Here is a 21,420-nt window from a genome sequence, read left to right as displayed (position 1 = left end):
TGGGTGATGGCTACCAACCGCTTTCTTCTAGCAACGCACATTCCCTGTAGTTCCAACATGATAGCAGACATCTAAGCAGGTGCATTTTTCAACCTCACGAGTGGTCCCTGAATCCCTTGATAGCGGTGGGAATTTTCAACCGCTGGGGTCTTCCTTGCTTCGACCTCTTTGCTTCCCCCACCAATTACAAATGCAGCAATTTTTTCGCCCTGATTCCCCCTCGGGGACAGTCACCCAGGGACGCTCTAGTCCACGATTGGCCATCGAGTCTACTTTATGCATTTCCTCCTCTTCCCCAGGTCCAGAAGAAAGCCCGCCGGTTGAAGAGCAAATTAATCCTCATAGCGCCATTTTGGCCTTGTCAGATTTGGTTCCCCTTCCTGTGGCCTCACCTGCTAGATCAACTATGGACTCTCGATCCAACCCCAGACTTGATCTCCCATCCGCAGAACCTGATTTACCCCAACCTAAACAGCCTAAAGCTCACAGCTTGGCTCCTCCACTTCCAGTGATTGCCAGGCAGAATGATCCATCCTTACCTGTATGTGACATCCTCATTGCATCTCGTAAGCAGTCTACCAGAAATACATACCTCAGCAAGTGGAAGAGGTTTACTATCTGGCTAAAAGAAAAACAAATCCTTTCTCAACACCAATGCCCGTAGTGCTAGAGTATCTGTCTGATTTATTCCAGTCTGGTCTTTCTGCTTCCACGATCAGAGTTCACTTTGCCGCCATTTCTTATTTCCACGGTGGGGTCCAGGATTCTTCTTTCATGTCTCACAAATTATGCAGGACCTTCATAAAAGGCGTTTTTCATCTAAAACCTCCCTTTAGAGAACACACTCAACCATGGGATTTGGCTTTAGTCTTACAAGCTTTGACATGCCGCGGTGGTATGGCGGTAGTGTTGTTACCTCACAGCAAGAGGTTCTCCCGTTCGATTCTCGGCTGGGCTTGGGAGTGCCTTCTGTGTGGAGTCTTCATGTCCTCCCCACGGTTGGGTAGCGTTCGAAAGACATGCGTGCGTAAATGGGCGTGCCTTCATTGAAGGTTGGGCGTCGAGCTGGCACCTCGGCATTTTGTAAAAATCTTCTGCCAATCATTAGCAGACCGGAGTTCCGCTGTGGCGGCCCCTTACCGGGAAAAGCCGAAAGACAAACTAACAACTTACAAGCTTTGACAACGTCACCCTTTGAACCAGCTTCTTCTTGTGACTTCAAATACTTGTCCTGGAAGACTTTATTCTTAGTTGCCATTACTTCTGCCAGATGTATCTCCGAACTTCAAGCCTTGCGCTTCAAGAAGCCATATCTGACCTTTCATAAGGACAGAGTGTCATTGAGAACTAATCCTACCTTTTTGCCCAAAGTGATTTCTGGTATGTCCATTAACCAAACCATTCAATTGCCAGTTTTTTTCCCAATCATTCAATTGCCAGTTTTTTTTCCCAATCATTCAAACACAGGGGAGAGTATTGCCTACATACCCTAGATATTCACAGACAACTTTGTGCTTGGACAGAACTAAAGCTTCTCACAAGTCAGATCAGCTTTTTTTGGCTTTTTCTGGACCTAGATTAGGATATGCTGTTTCCAAAGTCACGTTGGCTAAGTGGTTGAAAGACTGCATGACCTTTATTTACAGCAAGCATAATGTTCAGTTAACTACCACTGTCAAGGCTCATTCTACTCGATCAGTAGCAACCTTAGTTGCTTTCCATGCTAGAGCTTCTTTACATGACATTTGTGCAGCTGCTACGAGGCCTAGACCACATACCTTCATCAGCCATTACAAATTAGATCTGGCTTCCATGGGAAGAGCATCATTTGGCTCTATGGTGCTCAGGAATGTCCTTCCATGAGGGCCTCCCAAGAAATAAGGTAGCTGGGGACTCTGTCCCATGCGTAAGGAATGAACGAGGATTAACATAATCAGATAAAGAAGTTATGTCTTACCATAACGTTCCATCTGTGATGTTGATCCTCGTTCAGTCATTACGACCCTCCATCCATCCCCCTCCTGAGGCTTATAGTGGATCTTGCCTACCGATTCAGATAGGTCAGTTGACCAGAGGTAGCCTCTACCTTCTTTTTACTTGCAAACTCAATCTGAGGTAACAGGGAGAGGGGGATTAAGAGTTTAGCTAGAGAGTTTGTGGCTGACGCGAGCTTGGAAAATGGCCAGCTTGGTTCCGAAGTCGGAACCGATACCCTATGCGTAATGACTGAACGAGGATCAACATCACAGATGGAATTTTATGGTAAGACATAACTTCTTTTTCCAGCTGAACCATACAAGTCCAGTTTGGCAACTTTCTATTCTAAGTACATTTTCCTTTGGAGTGCCTCAGGGATCACATTTTAGTGTAGTCCTCTTTTATGACCTTGTCAGTCTGTGAGTGCCACCTTGTGTGCAGATGGTTTACTACTTTTAAAACAAGATCCAGAAAGATCTAAACAAACTTGTATGGCTTAGTAATAATGACTTTCAAGTCACTGTTGCCAAAAGTAGTTCCATGATTTATTTCCTGCGTCACAGAGCTAACTTCCTGTCTGTCCACTTCTTCTCACTGATCCATGGGGCAGCATTATTACCCAGGTGTACAGCTGTGAGCATCTCTTAGAGACTGGATTTATTCATTAATTTTCAACAGTATGCTTTATTTACAGTTACTAAAGCAGGCCTGATTAATTAGGAGACATCTGTCTCCAGGCACTCTGAAGGTAGTAGCTAGGAACATATGTTACAAAAACTAGAGTATACCCTCCCAGTACTGGAAACTGTCGACATTCAAAATACTGTCACATTGCAAAAAAGCCTTCTGGGAGATCAGTGAATGTATCATGTTTGCTGATGATCTTCGCTGTCTACTGTCTTCAAATTGTAATAATTTCTGCCCTTTGCTAGCATTGAAACTTCAGCCCACATCCCCGTGTTACTGTCTTAGGTTTCGTATTTCTGGTCGCTTGTGTCTTCACCCCCCCCACCTACCTTGCTTATTCACTTCCACATAGTCTTTTCTAAGCTTGTTCCAACTGTGTGGATTTTTTTTCCTTCTAACATCGCCCCATAAGCCTGACTAGCTTGGTCTGCAAAGCTATGGAAAGGATCATCATGGACCTCATAAATAAAGATATTGGGGACCTGCAGACACTGGATCCTACCCAGTTTGGCTTTAAGGGCAGATCCTGCCTCTTAAACCTGGTCGATTTCTTTGAAACAGTCACCAAGGCCATTGACGAGGGGAAGGTGGTCCACACAGCCTACCTGGACCTCGCAAAAGCCTTCGATACAATACCCCACTCGGGCATTATAGATAAGCTCACCAGCTTAAATATAAACCCCTATGTCACAAGATGGGTTGCAAACTGGCTCAAGGACAGAACCCACATGGTTAGAATTGCTGGAGCCATGTCAGACTCCAAACCAGTTACAAGTGGCGTCCCCAAAGGCTCAGTCCTGGGACCTCTCTTGTTCGGTATATATTTCTCGGCGGTACAGGCCAACACGGAAGGACTATGGCTGACCAAGTTCGCAGATGACTGCAAACTGGGCGCCATAATCAACTCTCCAGCCGACACAAGCATCCTCCAAAAGGGCCTCATAGAAACAGACAACTGGTGCCAGAGCCATGGCCTCAAGCTAAACGCCAAAAAGTGTATAGTCATCCCCTTTGGCAAAAACAAAGTGCCCACAAATTACCACATAGGTGGTAATCCATTAAGTACAGAAGAAGTCATTAGGGACCTGGGGAGCCAAGTTGATAGCAATCTCTCATTTGACAACCACGTGGCCAAAGTGGTTAGAAAAACATTTTATATAGCCCACCTAATCATGAAGGGATTCACATCTAGATCAGGGTGGGGGTCATCGTACCTCTTTACTCATCCCTCATCAGGCCCATAATTGAGTACTATGCACCTTTTGGGATGTACCTTACCAGACACCTGCAGCAACTGGAAAGACCCCAAAAGTACCTCACCAAGAGGATCAAAGGGCTCAAACAGATGCCATATGCTGCCCGGTTAAAGAAACTCCAGCTCTACTCAGTGGCATACCTACTGCTCAGAGGCGATCTGTACCAGACGTATAAAGCCATGTCCAACCCGGAATTAATGGACATGCTGCACCTCAGAAAATCCAAATCCCATCGAGCTATGCACTCGAGAGACTTGAACCTCAGCACTGAAATAAATAGGACATGCTGGAGGGACAGATTCATAACCCAGTGGCTCCCTTCACTCTGGAATAAAATCCCAGTCCAGGTTAGGCAGAGTCCCTCATTGACTCTCTTCAAGAGGAATCTTGATGAGTGGATGGGAGATCGTAGGTTTACCCCGGGTATCACTTCTGTGTCACTGTTAGACAGAGGCACAGTATACTAACCTCGAAAAAGGCATAGCAAAATTAATTTAAAATGGGTGGCGAAAGCCAAACACACTCTGGCTAGGCTTATAAATGCCCTAGGGCAGATAGCCTAGTATGAACCTATGAACGTCCGATCCATTCCTGCTGTTGTAATGTTTAAGGCATCAAACACCTCCAAGAAACTGCTGGTGTTTTTATAAAGTGAAACCTGCTGTCTTGGGTTCCTTCTTTGCTTGCAGCATCCCGTGTTGGTTACTATTACACCTGTTGTTTCACTCCTTGCCTTTCTTATCTAAGCATCCAACTGACTTTCCGTGTACACATTACACATTTTTGTACTTTCCGTGCACACATTACACATTTTTGTACTTTCTGTGCACACATTACACATTTTTGTACTTTCCGTGCACACATTACACATTTTTGTACTTTCCGTGCACACATTACACATTTTTGTACTTTCTGTGCACACATTACACATTTTGTACTTTCTGTGCACACATTACACATTTTTGTACTTTCTGTGCACACATTACACATTTTTGTACTTTCCGTGCACACATTACACATTTTTGTACTTTCTGTGCACACATTACACATTTTTGTACTTTCCGTGCACACATTACACATTTTTGTACTTTCCGTGCACACATTACACATTTTGTACTTTCTGTGTACACATTACACATTTTTGTACTTTCCGTGTACACATTACACATTTTTGTACTTTCTGTGCACACATTACACATTTTTGTACTTTCCGTGCACACATTACACATTTTTGTACTTTCTGTGCACACATTACACATTTTTGTACTTTCTGTGCACACATTACACATTTTTGTACTTTCTGTGCACACATTACACATTTTTGTACTTTCTGTGCACACATTACACATTTTGTACTTTCTGTGTACACATTACACATTTTTGTACTTTCCGTGCACACATTACACATTTTTGTACTTTCCGTGCACACATTACACATTTTGTACTTTCTGTGTACACATTACACATTTTTGTACTTTCTGTGCACACATTACACATTTTTGTACTTTCTGTGCACACATTACACATTTTTGTACTTTCTGTGCACACATTACACATTTTTGTACTTTCCGTGCACACATTACACATTTTTGTACTTTCCGTGCACACATTACACATTTTGTACTTTCTGTGCACACATTACACATTTTTGTACTTTCTGTGCACACATTTATCCTTGGGTTGCAGGATATTTATGTATTTTTCACAGTCTACGTTAAACCTTCGTTTTGTTCTAAAATGTAAACATGCTTGTGTACTTTTTCTGTGCTCATCTCATTAGTTAGTTGATATCCCATGTGTTAGTTTTCATGGCATCCTAAATGAGCAACGTGTGGGGAAGGTCTACTTAATGGAGGGTCATTGTTAGCCTGCCACAAGTATTGGGTGATGTGGCTGACATTAAACATGGTCTCACTGACCACTAGCTTAGTAAGAACTAATGAACCTATTGGTTATTCAGAATTACACTGTCACTACAGTTGCATTTACTTTTATATTGTAAACCTTTACTGTTCTGCGTTTGGCCTGGGTTATGGCTAAGAAAGGTCTTTTGACCAGTTTATTACATGTATTAGCAAACGGTGAATGTTTCAGTGAACGAAGCTATTATATATTTAACTAACCTTTTTTTTTTTTAACATTTGTTTACCAGGAAAGTCTTGGAATGAAGCCAATTTTCAGTGGAGGCCTGGGGAGAAACACTCCAGATGTATGTCTTTGTAACATTGGAGGAAACCCGCACGAATGCAGGGAGGGGCATGCAGACTCTGTACAGAAGGCACCCCAGCTGCGAATCGAACCGGAGAACCTTTTGCTGTGAGGCGACAATGCGACTGCTGCACCACTGCACCCTCCAGTCATTCATTATTAATATCTTTGGATTTGTGTTTGGCTGCATTTCACATATTGTAAGTTCAACTTTATTCATTACTCTTTTACAGTTTGTGTCTGTTTATGCATCAAGTCTAATGTGGTACAAACTAGAGAAGTTACTGACTTGGCATAAAAGGCTGTATACATTACATTTGTTTACATTGCTTCTTAAGGGGGTGATGTACTAAACAGCAGGTGTAGTCAGAAGCTGAAACATGTTTTGGCCGTATGTACATTTTTTGTGGAATATTAATGATTCTGCCTCCAAGAGAGGTTTCTTTGCTGAAATTAATGGATGCCACTGTATAGACCTAATTTCATTCAGCAAAGGATACTCTCCATTTATTTGTTAGCTGGGTAGATGAACTGGTTATTGATACCCTTTTGAGTAACCACTTTAGCCAAAGTAGCAGTAAGTACATGGACGAAATAAAAATATTTCTGTCACAGTTTGCAACATTGGTAAAAAAGCAATAAATAAGTTGTAACTAAGTAGTGGTGTGGATTAAATTGAGTGCAATTAATAAAAGCATGAAAAAGCAGAGTGAAACAGTAAAACAACCGGCAGTGCAGTAAGGTGGTCAGTGTATGGCACGAATAAACCAAGCCTCGCATCGAAGAACATGGTAAAAGAGCACATTCTCTTGTTTTACCCCTTTTTTGTGATTTACAATAGCAGTGCAGACTGAAATCGCACTTTTTTATTGGTCTCTTGAGTCTGTCAATAGATTTAATTACAATATTTTTAAATATTTAAGGTTCTTTTCTTGATTTCGCCACAAAACAATGACCAGATTAGTTGTTTTTGTAAAGGTTTAAAGGTTTTTAAAATGTTTTAATTGCAGTCCCCCTGCTCTTCCTACCATGCTGTCCGTGTGTCAGGTGTACGGACACAGGTTGCCACTCTGAAGCATATGCAGTATCCGATCATGCAGTCTGCATAGACAGTGGTTTACCCGAGCTTGTCCATAGAGTGATATTCATGGGAAAGCTCTTGGTTGCTGGCCAACTCGCATTTAGTCCAGCTGACTTATTTGTTTTATTTATTTAATCTCATCATTGAAAATGGGACTGTTAAGCTCCTTTGTAGGCACTTATTTGCAGGAGGGAACTGCCTTTGCTACTCTTGTGGCACGGCACAACTCACTATCCATTTGCCACTTTTGTGGCAGAACTCGCTATCCCTTTGACCCTCTTGTGGAGCAAGTAGCTATCCCTTTGCCACTCTTGTAACAACTCGCTATCTGAAGTCACAAACGAGTACGATACTGACCAAAAAGGCGATTTCTGAAAGTCGCTCCTGCTCTTTCACGGGAGGAATACCTTATGATACTGCAGACTTGGAACCAGTATGTGTCCCCCATTTGCATTAAAGTCTCTGTGCTCTTATTGTCGCAGTTAATAATTCTCGAACTTTAAATCCCTTTATAGTGCCACACTAATTACCAAGGAACAATGTAGGTTTCATCAGCGTTTCAGCAACTATTACTGCTAGCAGCTTAACACAGACAGTTTGTCTGGGTTTTGCCTTTCATCTACTTGAATTCCTTTTTCTCAGCTTGTCAACATTGCGCTCTCTTACTTTCCTGTGCTGCCATTCTGCTGACATGAAAGTTTTAAGTAATGGCTCTAATCTACAGCCAGTTTAGTCTCCTTTCTGTTGTATTGGAATGCTTTCTTCTGACTTTGAGAAGAATGTCTAGAAAGACAGTGGGTCAGGAGACCAAGGGAGAGTTTTTGCAACAGAAGTGGAAAAGGGAATTAGGTTGTTTGTGATTTTAAAATACAAGAAAGCAACAAAAACTGCTGGAAGATTGTCAGAATGAGGCATCAACAGCAGAAAATTTCTTTGTGGGAAATCTCATTTCACATCACTTTTGTATGTCTGCAGAAGTGAGGGATTTGCCCCACTCAGAAGTGGGTGGCCTGTACCGAAAGCCATGCCAGATGTGAAGGAAATGTGAAAGAAAAAGCATGTGGAAAAAGTAATTAACTTGACTACATCAAGGGAATGGCTTATGCAGTTGGCACAGTTCATGATAAAAAAAAGGTACAAGAACAGGAAGGTGTCATTTAAATATGGAAAATTAGAAGCTTGAAGGGAAACTTAATTTTTTCCAGTGGGTCGTATGGGACTGGTGCAAGACTTTCGTGGTTAAAATTGGGAGCTTATGCACTTAGGATGGAAATGAAATCTCTGTGGTTGAGGGGAACGTTGGTGCTGTTTGTGTGGTTCTCTAAACCATAAAGGGGGGTGGGCTTTAAGCATCGGCTGAAGTATTTTTTTCATAGTAGTTTCACAAATGATGATGGAGTTGGAGCATGCGGCTATTTGCTTACTCTAAGGGTATGCAGGGCCTTGACACTTTTTAATGCTACTTTTCCATGATGGCCTAATGCTGCCATTACAGCTAGTTTGTGGTGCTTGGTTTATTAAAATATATTGGATCTGGATGCTTGAACAAATGAGGGTGAATACATGGATAACTGAGGTGTGGAAATACCAGGTAATTTATGGCACAGATGTTGGGATCCTGCTGTACATTAAGGGAGGCACATAAGGGGCTGTGATGTGGTATGAAAGGGATTGCAAGACCCAGAGTTGTGCTTGGGGACAATTAATTGCCAACAAAGTCTGTTACAATTTTATTTGGAGAGGTTAAAAGGGGTGTAGACACTGATCTGTAGCTCCTGATTGTGAACGCCTTCAGAACTGCCTGCCTGCACTTGTGAACAGTGCATCCTGTAGGTTTTATTGTTGCAACTGTAGCGTGAAGTTACCATCTCCTTTTAAATTGGAATGTTGCATCACATTATCTGCAGACTGTCATTTTTATGACTGCTTCTTACATTTTTCTCTGTGCAGTGACCATCCTGAAGTCTCTTAGTGTTGAAAGTATCCAGAATCGGACAGCAAGGGCACTAGGTAACTTGGCCATAGACAGTGAGAATTCTAATGTCATTCATGAGGCAGGTAAGTTGATTCAAAATATATTTAATGTTAAACACAGACATTTTTAAATTGTACTAAAAACGTTCATCAGTAAAAACATTTTGTGTGTTTAAAATTTTGAACATACAGGCATTAGAAAATTAAGGCTGTGAGGTTTGAAGGCGTTAGAATCCTCTTGTAGTCTTTGCTTATTGTGTGACTATTAGTGTATTGTACACTTTCTGATAGATGTGTAACAAAGCGTTGATGTTAGTTACTATATGCACTACCAAGTTTGTACAGTTCTTAATGCAAAAATGAAGTGTTTGGCACTTGTTTTTTTTTTTTTCTGGTGCTAGAATTGGCTCCAGTGATGACTGAACCAACAATGTGTTACTGCCTAAGTTAATATGTAGATTAATATGTTTCTGTGCTACATTCATCAGTAGGGGTTTTAGAAAAATTGTCGTCTCGGTTTGCAGGTGGAACATCTAAGTGAATATTTTCTGACATTATAGGACGGTGTAGTTATGAAATTACAATGTTCTGAATACTTTGCAGGTGTAAACCATTGTGCAGTAACTACCATGATATTATTTTGATAGTGTGCTTATAGAAAAAAATGATTAGACAGTATAACTAAAAATGCAGTAACACTTGTCACTTGTAGCTCTAACAAGAACACGACTGGAAATGAAATTGTAAAGCACAGTTTTTTTCAGAAAGTGAGCAATGTACTTCAGACCGTGCTCACAGGCAGGCTGTCAAACAGGCAGCTAGGCTTTTAAAAATGTTTGTGGAGGCATGTTTCTTTCTGTGAATGTGGTTTTGTTATAAATTATCTGTGTGTGTTCATGTATATGCATGAGAGTTGTGCATTAATGTGTGTCCATATACATTTTGTTGCTGTGATAGTCATAGACATTAAAGTAAAGGGCGTGCTTGCTTTCACAGAATTATGATATGGAATTCTGAGTTTAACTACTTGGTATTTGTTTTTAGGGGAGTAGACTAAAGCTTTGAAATTGCATGTTTGGCTTAGCCATGCCTCATTTAATGTCTGTCTGCACTTTAGTGGATTTGATGTTTTTTTTCCTCTGTCTTCATAAGTTTGTGTAGCCCGTTTGTAGTGGGGGGGGGGTGGTAAGCAGTTGTAACTTACATAGTTGTGAGGTATTGCATTCTTTGTGTTTAAAGTTTATTCATTTTCAGTACCTGCATTATCTAATTCTGGGTCACAGGGGAGGCAGAGCCACTGGATGCAAGGCAAGAACCTATCCTGGATGACACAATTCCATTGTAGGATGAGCACACAACTGCTGTTCGCAGTTCAGAATGTTGCCAGTTCACCTACCTGTCTCTCCTTTTGGATGTGGGAGGAAACCAGAACACATGGAAATTTCTCCTTAAGAATACTAGCCGGACATGCAGATGCCACACAGAATGCATCTCAGCTGAGATTCGAACTGGAAGACCCAGAGCTGTGAGGAAGCAGCGCTCTCAAGGTGGCACATATTCCACATGAATGACCTTCACAGTGGTGATTTTGAGACTGAAAGCTCAGTGTGATTTCCATACGTGGCATTAAACCGTGCCATCAGTGAACATCTTGCTATTTAGTAGATGTTGTGACGAGCATGGACACAGGAACTTTCATGAGTGCGGTGAAGTCTGCCATGTTAATTCTGATAAACACTTAGAGTTGTGACGAGCATGGGCACAGGAACTTTCATGAGTGTGGTGAAGTCTGCCATGTTAATTCTGATAAACACTTAGAGTTGTGACGAGCATGGGCACAGGAACTTTCATGAGTGTGGTGAAGAAGTCTGCCATGTTAATTCTGATAAACAGAGTTGTGACGAGCATGGGCACAGGAACTTTCATGAGTGTGGTGAAGAAGTCTGCCATGTTAATTCTGATAAACACTTATTTGTGACGAGCATGGGCACAGGAACTTTCATGAGTGTGGTGAAGAAGTCTGCCATGTTAATTCTGATAAACACTTAGAGTTGTGACGAGCATGGGCACAGGAACTTTCATGAGTGTGGTGAAGTCTGCCATGTTAATTCTGATAAACACTTAGAGTTGTGACGAGCATGGGCACAGGAACTTTCATGAGTGTGGTGAAGTCTGCCATGTTAATTCTGATAAACACTTAATTCTGTCTTTTTCTTGCATGAAAAGTTTTATATTTTGAAATGTATAATTTGTTGCTTTGCAAACTTTCTTCCCAATTTAATAAAGAGTTAGTTGCCATGGTAGCTGTAGATGTATGTTGGAGTTTCATAAGAGTTTGTCTACAGTTAGCTTTTGGCCTAAGCCGTCTACCTATTTTGACATTTGTGTGACCCTCTTCATACCTCTAGGGTCAGTTTTTTTTTAAACCGTACATTACATTCTGTGATATTTCACTATATCCATCAGTTCAGTAGTTTACACTTATGTGAAAACATTGTCTCCTTTCTCTATATCCAGCAGTTCAGTAGTTGTTACACATGTGAAAACCTTGTCTCCTTTCACTATATCCAGCAGTTCAGTAGTTTACACTTATGTGAAAACATTGTCTCCTTTCACTATATCCAGCAGTTCAGTAGTTTACACTTATGTGAAAACATTGTCTCCTTTCACTATATCCAGCAGTTCAGTAGTTGTTACACATGTGAAAACCTTGTCTCCTTTCACTATGATCAGCAGTTCAGTAGTTGTTACACATGTGAAAACCTTGTCTCCTTTCACTATATCCAGCAGTTCAGTAGTTGTTACACATGTGAAAACCTTGTCTCCTTTCACTATGATCAGCAGTTCAGTAGTTGTTACACATGTGAAAACCTTGTCTCCTTTCACTATATCCAGCAGTTCAGTAGTTGTTACACATGTGAAAACCTTGTCTCCTTTCACTATATCCAGCAGTTCAGTAGTTGTTACACATGTGAAAACCTTGTCTCCTTTCACTATGATCAGCAGTTCAGTAGTTGTTACACATGTGAAAACCTTGTCTCCTTTCACTATATCCAGCAGTTCAGTAGTTGTTACACATGTGAAAACCTTGTCTCCTTTCACTATATCCAGCAGTTCAGTAGTTGTTACACATGTGAAAACCTTGTCTCCTTTCACTATATCCAGCAGTTCAGTAGTTGTTACACATGTGAAAACCTTGTCTCCTTTCACTATATCCAGCAGTTCAGTAGTTGTTACACATGTGAAAACCTTGTCTCCTTTCACTATATCCAGCAGTTCAGTAGTTGTTACACATGTGAAAACCTTGTCTCCTTTCACTATATCCAGCAGTTCAGTAGTTGTTACACATGTGAAAACCTTGTCTCCTTTCACTATATCCAGCAGTTCAGTAGTTGTTACACATATGAAAACCTTGTCTCCTTTCACTATATCCAGCAGTTCAGTAGTTGTTACACATATGAAAACCTTGTCTCCTTTCACTATATCCAGCAGTTCAGTAGTTGTTACACATATGAAAACCTTGTCTCCTTTCACTATATCCAGCAGTTCAGTAGTTGTTACACATGTGAAAACCTTGTCTCCTTTCACTATATCCAGCAGTTCAGTAGTTGTTACACATGTGAAAACCTTGTCTCCTTTCACTATGATCAGCAGTTCAGTAGTTGTTACACTTATACCTTGGTCTCCTTTGTCCTACAGATGTCCCCCTGTGCCTCTTCTCATGCCTTTTGGCCCTCTGTGTTGGGCAGTTTTGCATTTATTATTCTTATTCTTTGTTGGGTGGTCCTCTTTTCTGTTTTGGTAGACACTTTCTGATCCATAGCTCATCATCCAGGGGTAGCCTGCCCGCAATGTTGCACTGCACTGATTTTCTACTTGGGTCTTTGTATAATCATTACTTTTAGAATCTTATATAATTGAGTGGGGACGTCTGTCTTTTGTGAATTGGGTTTCTTTTGTATTTCTATTACTTTGTAACAAAGATGCAAGGATTAAAAAAAAGTGTATATGTTTGCCATTGGAAGTGTTGTAACTGAATGGGAACAGAATATAATGTCCTTTCTTTCTGTTTAGTAACTAGCTAACGTGTCATTCTGTGATGTGTTACTTGAATATTGTGTAGCTAAAATGAAAGCAAGTGCCTGGACATGATGGGTATTGGAATAAATGGCAAAGGGGCAATGTGGGAGGTAAGTACTGAGTGATAAATGCACAAGTAGCAGTGTGACTATGCCATAGTTCATGCCAGTGTCAGTGACCTGAGGTGGACCTGCCTGGACTATATGAAGACAGAGACGATGGAGCTCTGACCGTGTCCACGCCAGGTATGAGCGTTGAGCAGCATTCTGACTTTTCAATAGAAAAAAAATAATTGACTTCAGTAATTGGCTTAGTTTTTGGTGTCATTTAAATATTTGTCAGCCTGGGAGGATGTGATTGCAGACCACACTGCTTCGTCAGGGATGGCCTGCATCCATCCCCTGTAGGATTTTGATTATTGGCAAAGACATTGTCCTTCTGCGTAGTACATTTTTTTAGGCAGTGCCAACCTAATAAACCTACCAACGTAAAGAAACGAGCAACGAGCAAAGGAAAATATGAAGGTGCTACTGGTCAATACTAGGAGCCTGAACAGAAAACTCCACTCCCTACAAGTCCTTCTCACCCTAAAAGGCAGTGATATGTGCAGTATCTGAAACATGGTTTAAAATGGCGGAGAGCACTCTGGCTGTGCAGGGCTATAATGCCTTCTACACATTTAGACCAGCTACTGCACAGGAGGGGAAAAAGGTGGAGGTGTCTGTATATCAGAAGAGACTCTGATCGAGGCTGGTAAAGCACCATGAAGCACTAGTGCTTCTTCATGTCCTAAATAACCATCAGGAAGGTCCCGTAACATATATTAACAAGCTGTTGAACTCCCTTAATGATACAAGAAGGCCACAGTGCCTGTCTACAGGAACTAGAATCTCTCTGTATTAAACCCAGTATAATTTTCCTAGGTGATCTAAACTATCCAACTATAGACTGGCAAACCTGCTCCAACAGTAGTACACAAACTCAGAGATTCCTGTACTTTGTGAATGTCCTGGAGCAGTTAAGAGTACCCACTAGGGGGAATACTGTCTTGAATCATGTCCTTACTGTTATGCAGTCATCTTGCAACATCCTGTACATATCTTCCTCACTTGTTAGGTCTTGACCATAAGTCAGTCTCTTTCAAAATAAAACAGAAACCAGATCTCCCCACCCAAGATACCCTTAGAAATTTTATAAAGACAAAGTACGTAGAAATGGTGGTGCTGCGGTAGCGTTGTCGCCATACAGTAAGACGTTGTCCTGTTCGATTCTCAGCTAGAGCGTCTTCTGTGTGGAGACATGCGTGAATGGGTGTACTTTCGTTGAAGGTTGTGCGTCAGGGCCGGCAACTCGGCACGTAGAAATCCACTGCCAATCATTAACGGACCGGAGTTCCGTTGTGGCGACCCCTAAAAGCCGAAAGACACAACAATGTATAAGTGATACATTGGCAATTGGCAAGCTTCAAATCTGCACTGAATACACAGAAATGTACACCAGCACACTATACCACCATGTGAACAGCTGCAGAGATGCATCTATGACCTGTTGGAACAAGTGTAGGGCAAACCCCAGAAACAAACCCACATGGTGGAATCTTAATATCAACAAGCTTTATAATACGAGTTTTGACCAAAAGTAATTCTCAGAATGTTAGCCATTGTCACTGAAGTACACAACTCGGGGGCTTAGTAAAATCCACCAAAGCCAAGTCTGAGGCTAAAATAGCTACCACAAGCCAAAGACAATCATGAATGAGTTAAGATTGTGAATGATGTTACATTGATGCTGAAGATATTGCAACCCTATTGGCTGATAAATTTAGCTCTTAACTTTATCCCTCTGTCTCAAGATATACCTGAAATTGACTCGCCTCCAGCTATCACACAAGACAGAGTCCTAAAAATGTTATCAAGAGCTAAAAACACTGCACTGATGGGTCCTAACAGTATCCCTGGATGCATCTTAAATAGCATGAAGCACAATTTAGCCACATCCGTAACAATAATGTTCAGTCTGTCTCCGTACAGGTTTTGTACCAAGCAAATGGAGAACAGCTGCAATCTTTCCTCTGCCTAATGGAGGACCTTCCACAGACCCGTAAGTCTGACCAGCCTCGTATGCAAAGCCATCGAAATACTTATGTTATTAATCAATCAGGACATAGGAAACCTCCAAACACTGGGCCTGTCTCAGTGGATTCTTTAAGTGCAGGTCATGCTTACTTAACGTGGTGGATTTTTTGAAAATGTTACTAAAGCAATGGATGAAAGCAAAATGGTGCCCACTGCATACCTAGACCTGTTCAAAGCTTTTGACACAATTCCCCACTCAGGCATACTAGAAAAGCTGAATATACCGTTACAGCGCCCTCTGGGATGCCAATTTGTTCGCCGATAGGACGTAGATAATCAAAATAGGTGAAGTTTCTTCATTGAATAGACGTCACCAGTGGAGTCCTTTAGGGGTCTGTGCTGACACCTCTTTTGCTTGGCATCTACTTTCCTGAAGTAAAAGCCAGTACTGAAGGGCTCTGGCTGACCAAGTTTGCAGATGACTGCAGGCAACGAGCAGTCAATCCCCAAATGACTTGGCCATCCTGCAGGAAGGTTTGTCTCAAGTAACTGGTGCCAAAATCATGGACTGAATCTAAATGCCACAAAATACATTATTATATCCTTTGGGAAGTCATCTACCCCAGTGAACTACCACATTGAGAGTTATGCCCCCCTAAGAGTTGACCAGTACTAGATTTTGGAACGTATGTGGACAGTGACCTATCTTTTGACCAACATGGGCCTGTTGTAATAAAGTCCTTCTGAATAGCACAGCTTGTAAACAAATGGATTGTATCGAGATCTAGAGATGTCATTGTCCCCCATTACTCGGCCCTTATTAGCCAGTCATTGAATATACTACCCCTTTGACTTGTATCTGTCCAGACACATGGAACAACTGGAAAGCTCACCTAGACACCTTACTAAAAGGATAAAATGCCTAAGCATGTCCTACAGACAGCTATGAGATGACCATACAAGGCATCCTTTGACCCAGTACTGATGGATTTTATTGCACATCGGCAAGTCAAATGGGATCAGAAATACTTGGTCTGTGGATCTAAACCTCTTTTACATCATCAACAAAATGGTTTGGAGGGACAGATGTATATCATGGAGGATGCCACTGCTGTGGAACTGACTCCTCATTCACAGAAAACAGAGTTCATCCCTGTCCATATTCAAGTTTTACCCTGGGATTGTCCCTGTACTACTAACGGACAGAGGTAGCTCCTAAATACATGGGTCCCCTTAAATTATCTCTGGTGTGATCACTTTTTATTCTCATTAGGGATAATATCCACGGGGTGGGTAAGACCAGTCTGTAACCAAATGGGATAGGTTACTTGGAGCCCAAAAATGGAAATTGGCTAGGCTTAAAATGACTCACAGGGACAGCTAGCCTAGTACTTGCCTATGAACTTAAAGGGTGACTTACTGTCTCACTTTGCCATCAGGAAAATGTGATTAAAAAGAAATGTAATCTGTGTTTATTAACCTGAAACAGATAAATGAAAGAAATGACTGCAGGTAAATTCACTGTAGTTGGGAGATATTCTTCTAGGAGTCCATAGATATGGGTCTGGCCAACCCAGTCCACAAAACGTAAAAGAGCGGACTGGAATTTGTGTCCTTGTACACTGGTGAGAAAGGGATAGTAGAGAGAAAAAAATAAGCCACGCAAAGTAGAGTAAAGTAAAAATTCCATTCATAAATGTGCACTTTATACAACAGCCCCCCCCCCCCCCAATTTGTAAATACCACTTCATTTTATCACTTTATTTTCTCTTTGTGTTGCAGGGGCAGTGACTTACCTGGTGGAAGTGCTCAGGACTTCAAAAAACAGCGAGTGCCTTCAGAGTGTGATCCGAGCTATTCGAAATCTGGCCGATACTGCTGCTCACCGCCAGAATATCACTTCTCAGGGTGCCATTAAGCCAATTGTTGAACATTTAAGCTCTGACGACCATAACTTGGTAGCAGCAAGTGTGCGAGCTGTTGCCCAGCTAACAAAAGCTTGTAGCATTGACTGTGCTGAGCAACTGTCAGTAGCTGATGGTGTCAGCAAGCTTGTGTCCCTTGTGGGCCATGAAAAGAAAGCATTCCACAATGGTGCACTCACAGCTCTGGGGAACATATGTGTTCTAGGCTTTATTCGTCCAACTCTGGGCAGTGCTGGTGGGATCAAGTGCTTTATGGATGAAATTAAATCCCTACCAGCAGACCAGACATCCCAGCTGTACATTCGAGCACTGTGCTTTTGCTGCCGTGAAGCAATCAACCGTCTGCGAGTAAGGGAGATGGGTGGACTTGAACTACTGCTGTCTCTTTTGAAAGATGAACGGTACAACTTTTCTCATGCTCGGATCATTGCTGCCCTCCTGCATTTTGTTTATGATGAAGTCGCAGTTGAGTACTTACAGAGTAATGGCCTAATTCCATTGTTGGTTTCCAAATTGGTGGCTTTGGTGAAAATAGGAAAGCAGGGTAGCAGAACAGTGGAAGAGGAGGAGCAAGAAGATGAACGTTACGCTGCTTCGTGTGACTTCCCAACAGAGTACAACAGAAGGCCAGACCCAGATCAGCAGAATGCAGAGTCTTCAAGTTTCCAGAGCCTCAGGTACAGTTCCTTGCTTTTGATTTTCAGGATGGTTTATTGGTGCAGATAAACTGCAAAGAATAAAACACTTCTGTAATTAGATTGCAGGGAGCTACAAGAGAAATGTCATTAAACTAGTGGTTCCCCGACTGATAGCATCATTTTCAGTCTTATTTTTGAGTTGTGTTTCTATTTTAGAAATAGAAACATTTTACTTTTTGCATTTTTTTCTGTATCCCTTTTTATGTCTGTGCCTGCTAAAGTGACTTGAGCCAGTGTGTTCCCATGTACAGGGGTATTCCAGTACTGGGCCAAAAGCTGATTGGAGGAGGCAGTCATCAGGTGGCCATGGTGGTGATTTGTACCCTTAGTCATCCCAGCAGTGATTGTGTTTATGTTGGGGCCCTAACTCCACCCCTTTCCAAGAACAGCCAAAACTATGAGGAAGTCCCTTCACTGTTTAGGGTTTGCCAAGTCCACCCCTTTTGTTTTTTAACACCTTTATTGAATTATCACTTGTGACATAGACAAATTTATATTTATACAAGAGTAATCAAATTGTATTAACAAATTAGCATTAACAAACATTATACTTCACATATATTGCTGTGTCATATAAACTAAGCAACATTACATAAATTATTCAATTCCTGCCCTTTTTTTTAAACAAGAAAGATCTTTATTAAACCATCACTTACAACATAAGCAATCATATATTTATGTAAATGAAAACGAACCACACCAACACCATCCTAGTTGCAGGCATTTTACATCACAGACCTTATTGACAACACTGCCAGTTGCAAACATTATACATCAGTTATAATCTACCCAATCATTTTCAAACATTACATAGCTCATTTAAGTCCTGCCTTCTTTTAAACCTCATTCCTCCCCTGTATGTATTGTTCCCACAGTTCCTAGTTTGCTCCGACCCTTTCCTGAAGATCCCAATTCCAGTTGTTTTATCCCTCTTACTGTATTCGCTACTTCCAGTATAGTTGGTTTAGATTTTGATTTCCATTTCCTAGTAATTGCTTTTTTGGCATCCTCCATAATTAGAGACAGCAAGGCCTTACCCATGTCTAGGAAGTTCTGATTCTGTGTCCTAGCCCAGGAAACTCAGCTCCCTTGTCACACCAGTCCGCCCACCCAGCATCTCTGACAGTGCATCCCGCACAGAATTCTAAGTCTTCCAACCCGCAACACTCCCAGAAAGTATGTTTTCAAGTACCTCTTTCTTCCCTGTTACGTCTCCAACATTTGCTGTCTACCTGAGGGAAAATTATTGGAGTCTACTTGGGGTATAAAAATGTGTATGTAAACATTTCCAAGCAAAAATCCTAAATCATCTAGATTTTTGTTGCAAGTCTGTCCCTGGTCTTGGCTATTTTGGTAATGTGCAGGCCTGTGTTTGTTTGTTTGCAGTTGTCTGAGTAGAACCACTGCTGCCTTCCCCAAGACCCTCACTCTCAGCCATCTCCCCAACCTTTCTTCCAGTCTACATGCTGATAGTTGGAACTTGGTTCTGATGCGTCTTTCTCCCTCTACACCACAGAGCTGTACATAGAAGCAGCCAGTTAACGAGCATGGTGGGCCTGTTAACTGTTATCTGTAAGTTTAAGTAAATAAGTTGTTTTAAATGAAATCTGCATACTGAAATAGGAAGAGCTGCTTTATGGGTTGGAGAAATGTCAGTTTTGATGCTGTTCCCTTTTAAGGGCTGAAATGACTTCTACACACACACACACACATTAAGGGAAGTGTAGAATTCTTGATGTAGCTTGTGAAGTTTGTAGATATGTGTTTAAAAGAAGGTTTAGTTGTTGGTAATGTGATCGTGTGGTCCATGGCTAGTTTATAGAGCTGGTAATGTGGTGGTGTGGTCCATGGCTAGTTTATAGAGCTGGTAATGTGGTGGTGTGGTCCATGGCTAGTTTATAGAGCTGGTAATGTGGTGGTGTGGTCCATGGCTAGTTTATAGAGCTGGTAATGTGGTGGTGTGGTCCATGGCTAGTTTATAGAGCTGGTAATGTGGTGGTGTGGTCCATGGCTAGTTTATAGAGCTGGTAATGTGGTGGTGTGGTCCATGGCTCGTTTATAGAGCTGGACGGGTAAAGGAGTAAGGGATGTGCGATGTTACTCCGCCCATCCTTGGAGGAGATGGTTGGGTGTTCATACTTTGGCCACAGGAGCAGTTGTTGAATTGTACCTGTCCCCTTCTGCTTGCTGCAGATGCTAAGTATGTTTTCAAGTGTAGGCTTTCTTTGGTCACTGAGGCAGGCCAGGATGCCAGGGAAAATAGGTAAAGGAAGTGGATTAGACTATTTCAGAGCTGCACAACAGCTAATGCTGCTTTTTTTCCTTTACATTGTCTGATGGCAGAAAGACACAGTTGCTCTGCTTGGTCTGATGGCAGAATGAAACAGCTGCTCTGTTAAGTCTGCCATTTCAAGTGCAAACACTCCATTCTTACCTTCTCTTCTTTCCCCCTTTCCCTGTCACTATCTGTTCCAAACCTTGTTAAATGGCTGTTTGGGTTCCCAATAGTGCCAGCCAAATATGTAATGGAAAAGCTCTCACTGTTAACTAAAATGGGATGATCTGTGGCATACACTGCCACAAGAACATGAAATGATCCTAACTGGCATGAGAGGGATGGTCTTTCAAGTCACACCACTGGTATCCAGGAGGTATAAGAAGAAAGTACAGACATCTAACTCTATTCCAAAAATGCAACTCTGCCCAAATAGCAAGAAGGGAACATGTGCTGCTGTCCTGCACTTGAGCTTTTCAACATCCATCACCAGGTTAACACACACACACACTGCCCTTTTGACTCTTACCTAGCACCTCATGATTCTTTCTCAACGTTCTCCTTGTGAACAACTGTCTCTTACTTTTTCTTACTCGTGGTAATTGCCTTTGAGGCATGTTATTTGTATGCATACACAGGTACACAATTCCCAGGGAAGGCTCCCAGAATTCTCCAGTTCCCCACAGCTTTCTTCCTGGCAAGGTAATATTGCCCCCACCCTGAAAGGCCGGAGACTTGCATAGGTTCATAAGTAAGTACTAGGCTAGCTGCCCTTGTGGGTCATTTTAAGGCTAGTCCGGTTCCCTTTTTGTGCTTGGATTAACCCGTCCCATTTGGTTAAAGATTGGCTTTACCCAACCTCTGGCCAGGAATTATATTACCCCTAATGAGAATAACTGGGATCATACTGTGGATAATTTGAGGGGTACCTGTACGTTGGGAGAGAGCATTTAGGAGCTGCCTCCATCCAGGGGCAGTCCTGGGGTAAATTTTATTTCCCATCCATAGAGTCAAGCTGCATTTAAATATGGACAGGGGTGAACTTTGTTTTATGTGTATGTGGAGTCTGTCCCAGAGCAGCTGTATCCTCTGCAAGATATACATGTCCCTCCATACCATTCTGTTGATGTTGCAGAAGAGGTTTACATCCCTAGGCCAAGTATTTCTGATGACATTTGACTTGC

The 21,420-nt window shown here is 41.8% G+C and overlaps 1 protein-coding gene across 1 annotated transcript in view; it reads left to right on the top strand.

Moving 5' to 3' along the window:
* The window catches only part of ARMC5 (armadillo repeat containing 5), a 197,997-nt gene that overhangs the window by 15,831 nt on the left and 160,746 nt on the right, over positions 1–21,420 (top strand). The window contains exons 3-4 of the mRNA XM_044086609.1: positions 9,160–9,267; positions 17,121–17,940. Coding sequence (XP_043942544.1) covers positions 9,160–9,267; positions 17,121–17,940 — 928 coding nt within the window. The remainder of the gene's footprint in view (positions 1–9,159; positions 9,268–17,120; positions 17,941–21,420) is intronic.

The sequence above is a fragment of the Protopterus annectens genome, chromosome 10.part0 (assembly GCF_019279795.1).
Source record: "Protopterus annectens isolate FY-2018-M chromosome 10.part0, PAN1.0, whole genome shotgun sequence".
NCBI lineage: Eukaryota > Metazoa > Chordata > Ceratodontiformes > Protopteridae > Protopterus > Protopterus annectens.
Note: the sequence above shows the minus strand (reverse complement) of the source record. Positions and strands in the feature narration are given on the sequence as shown.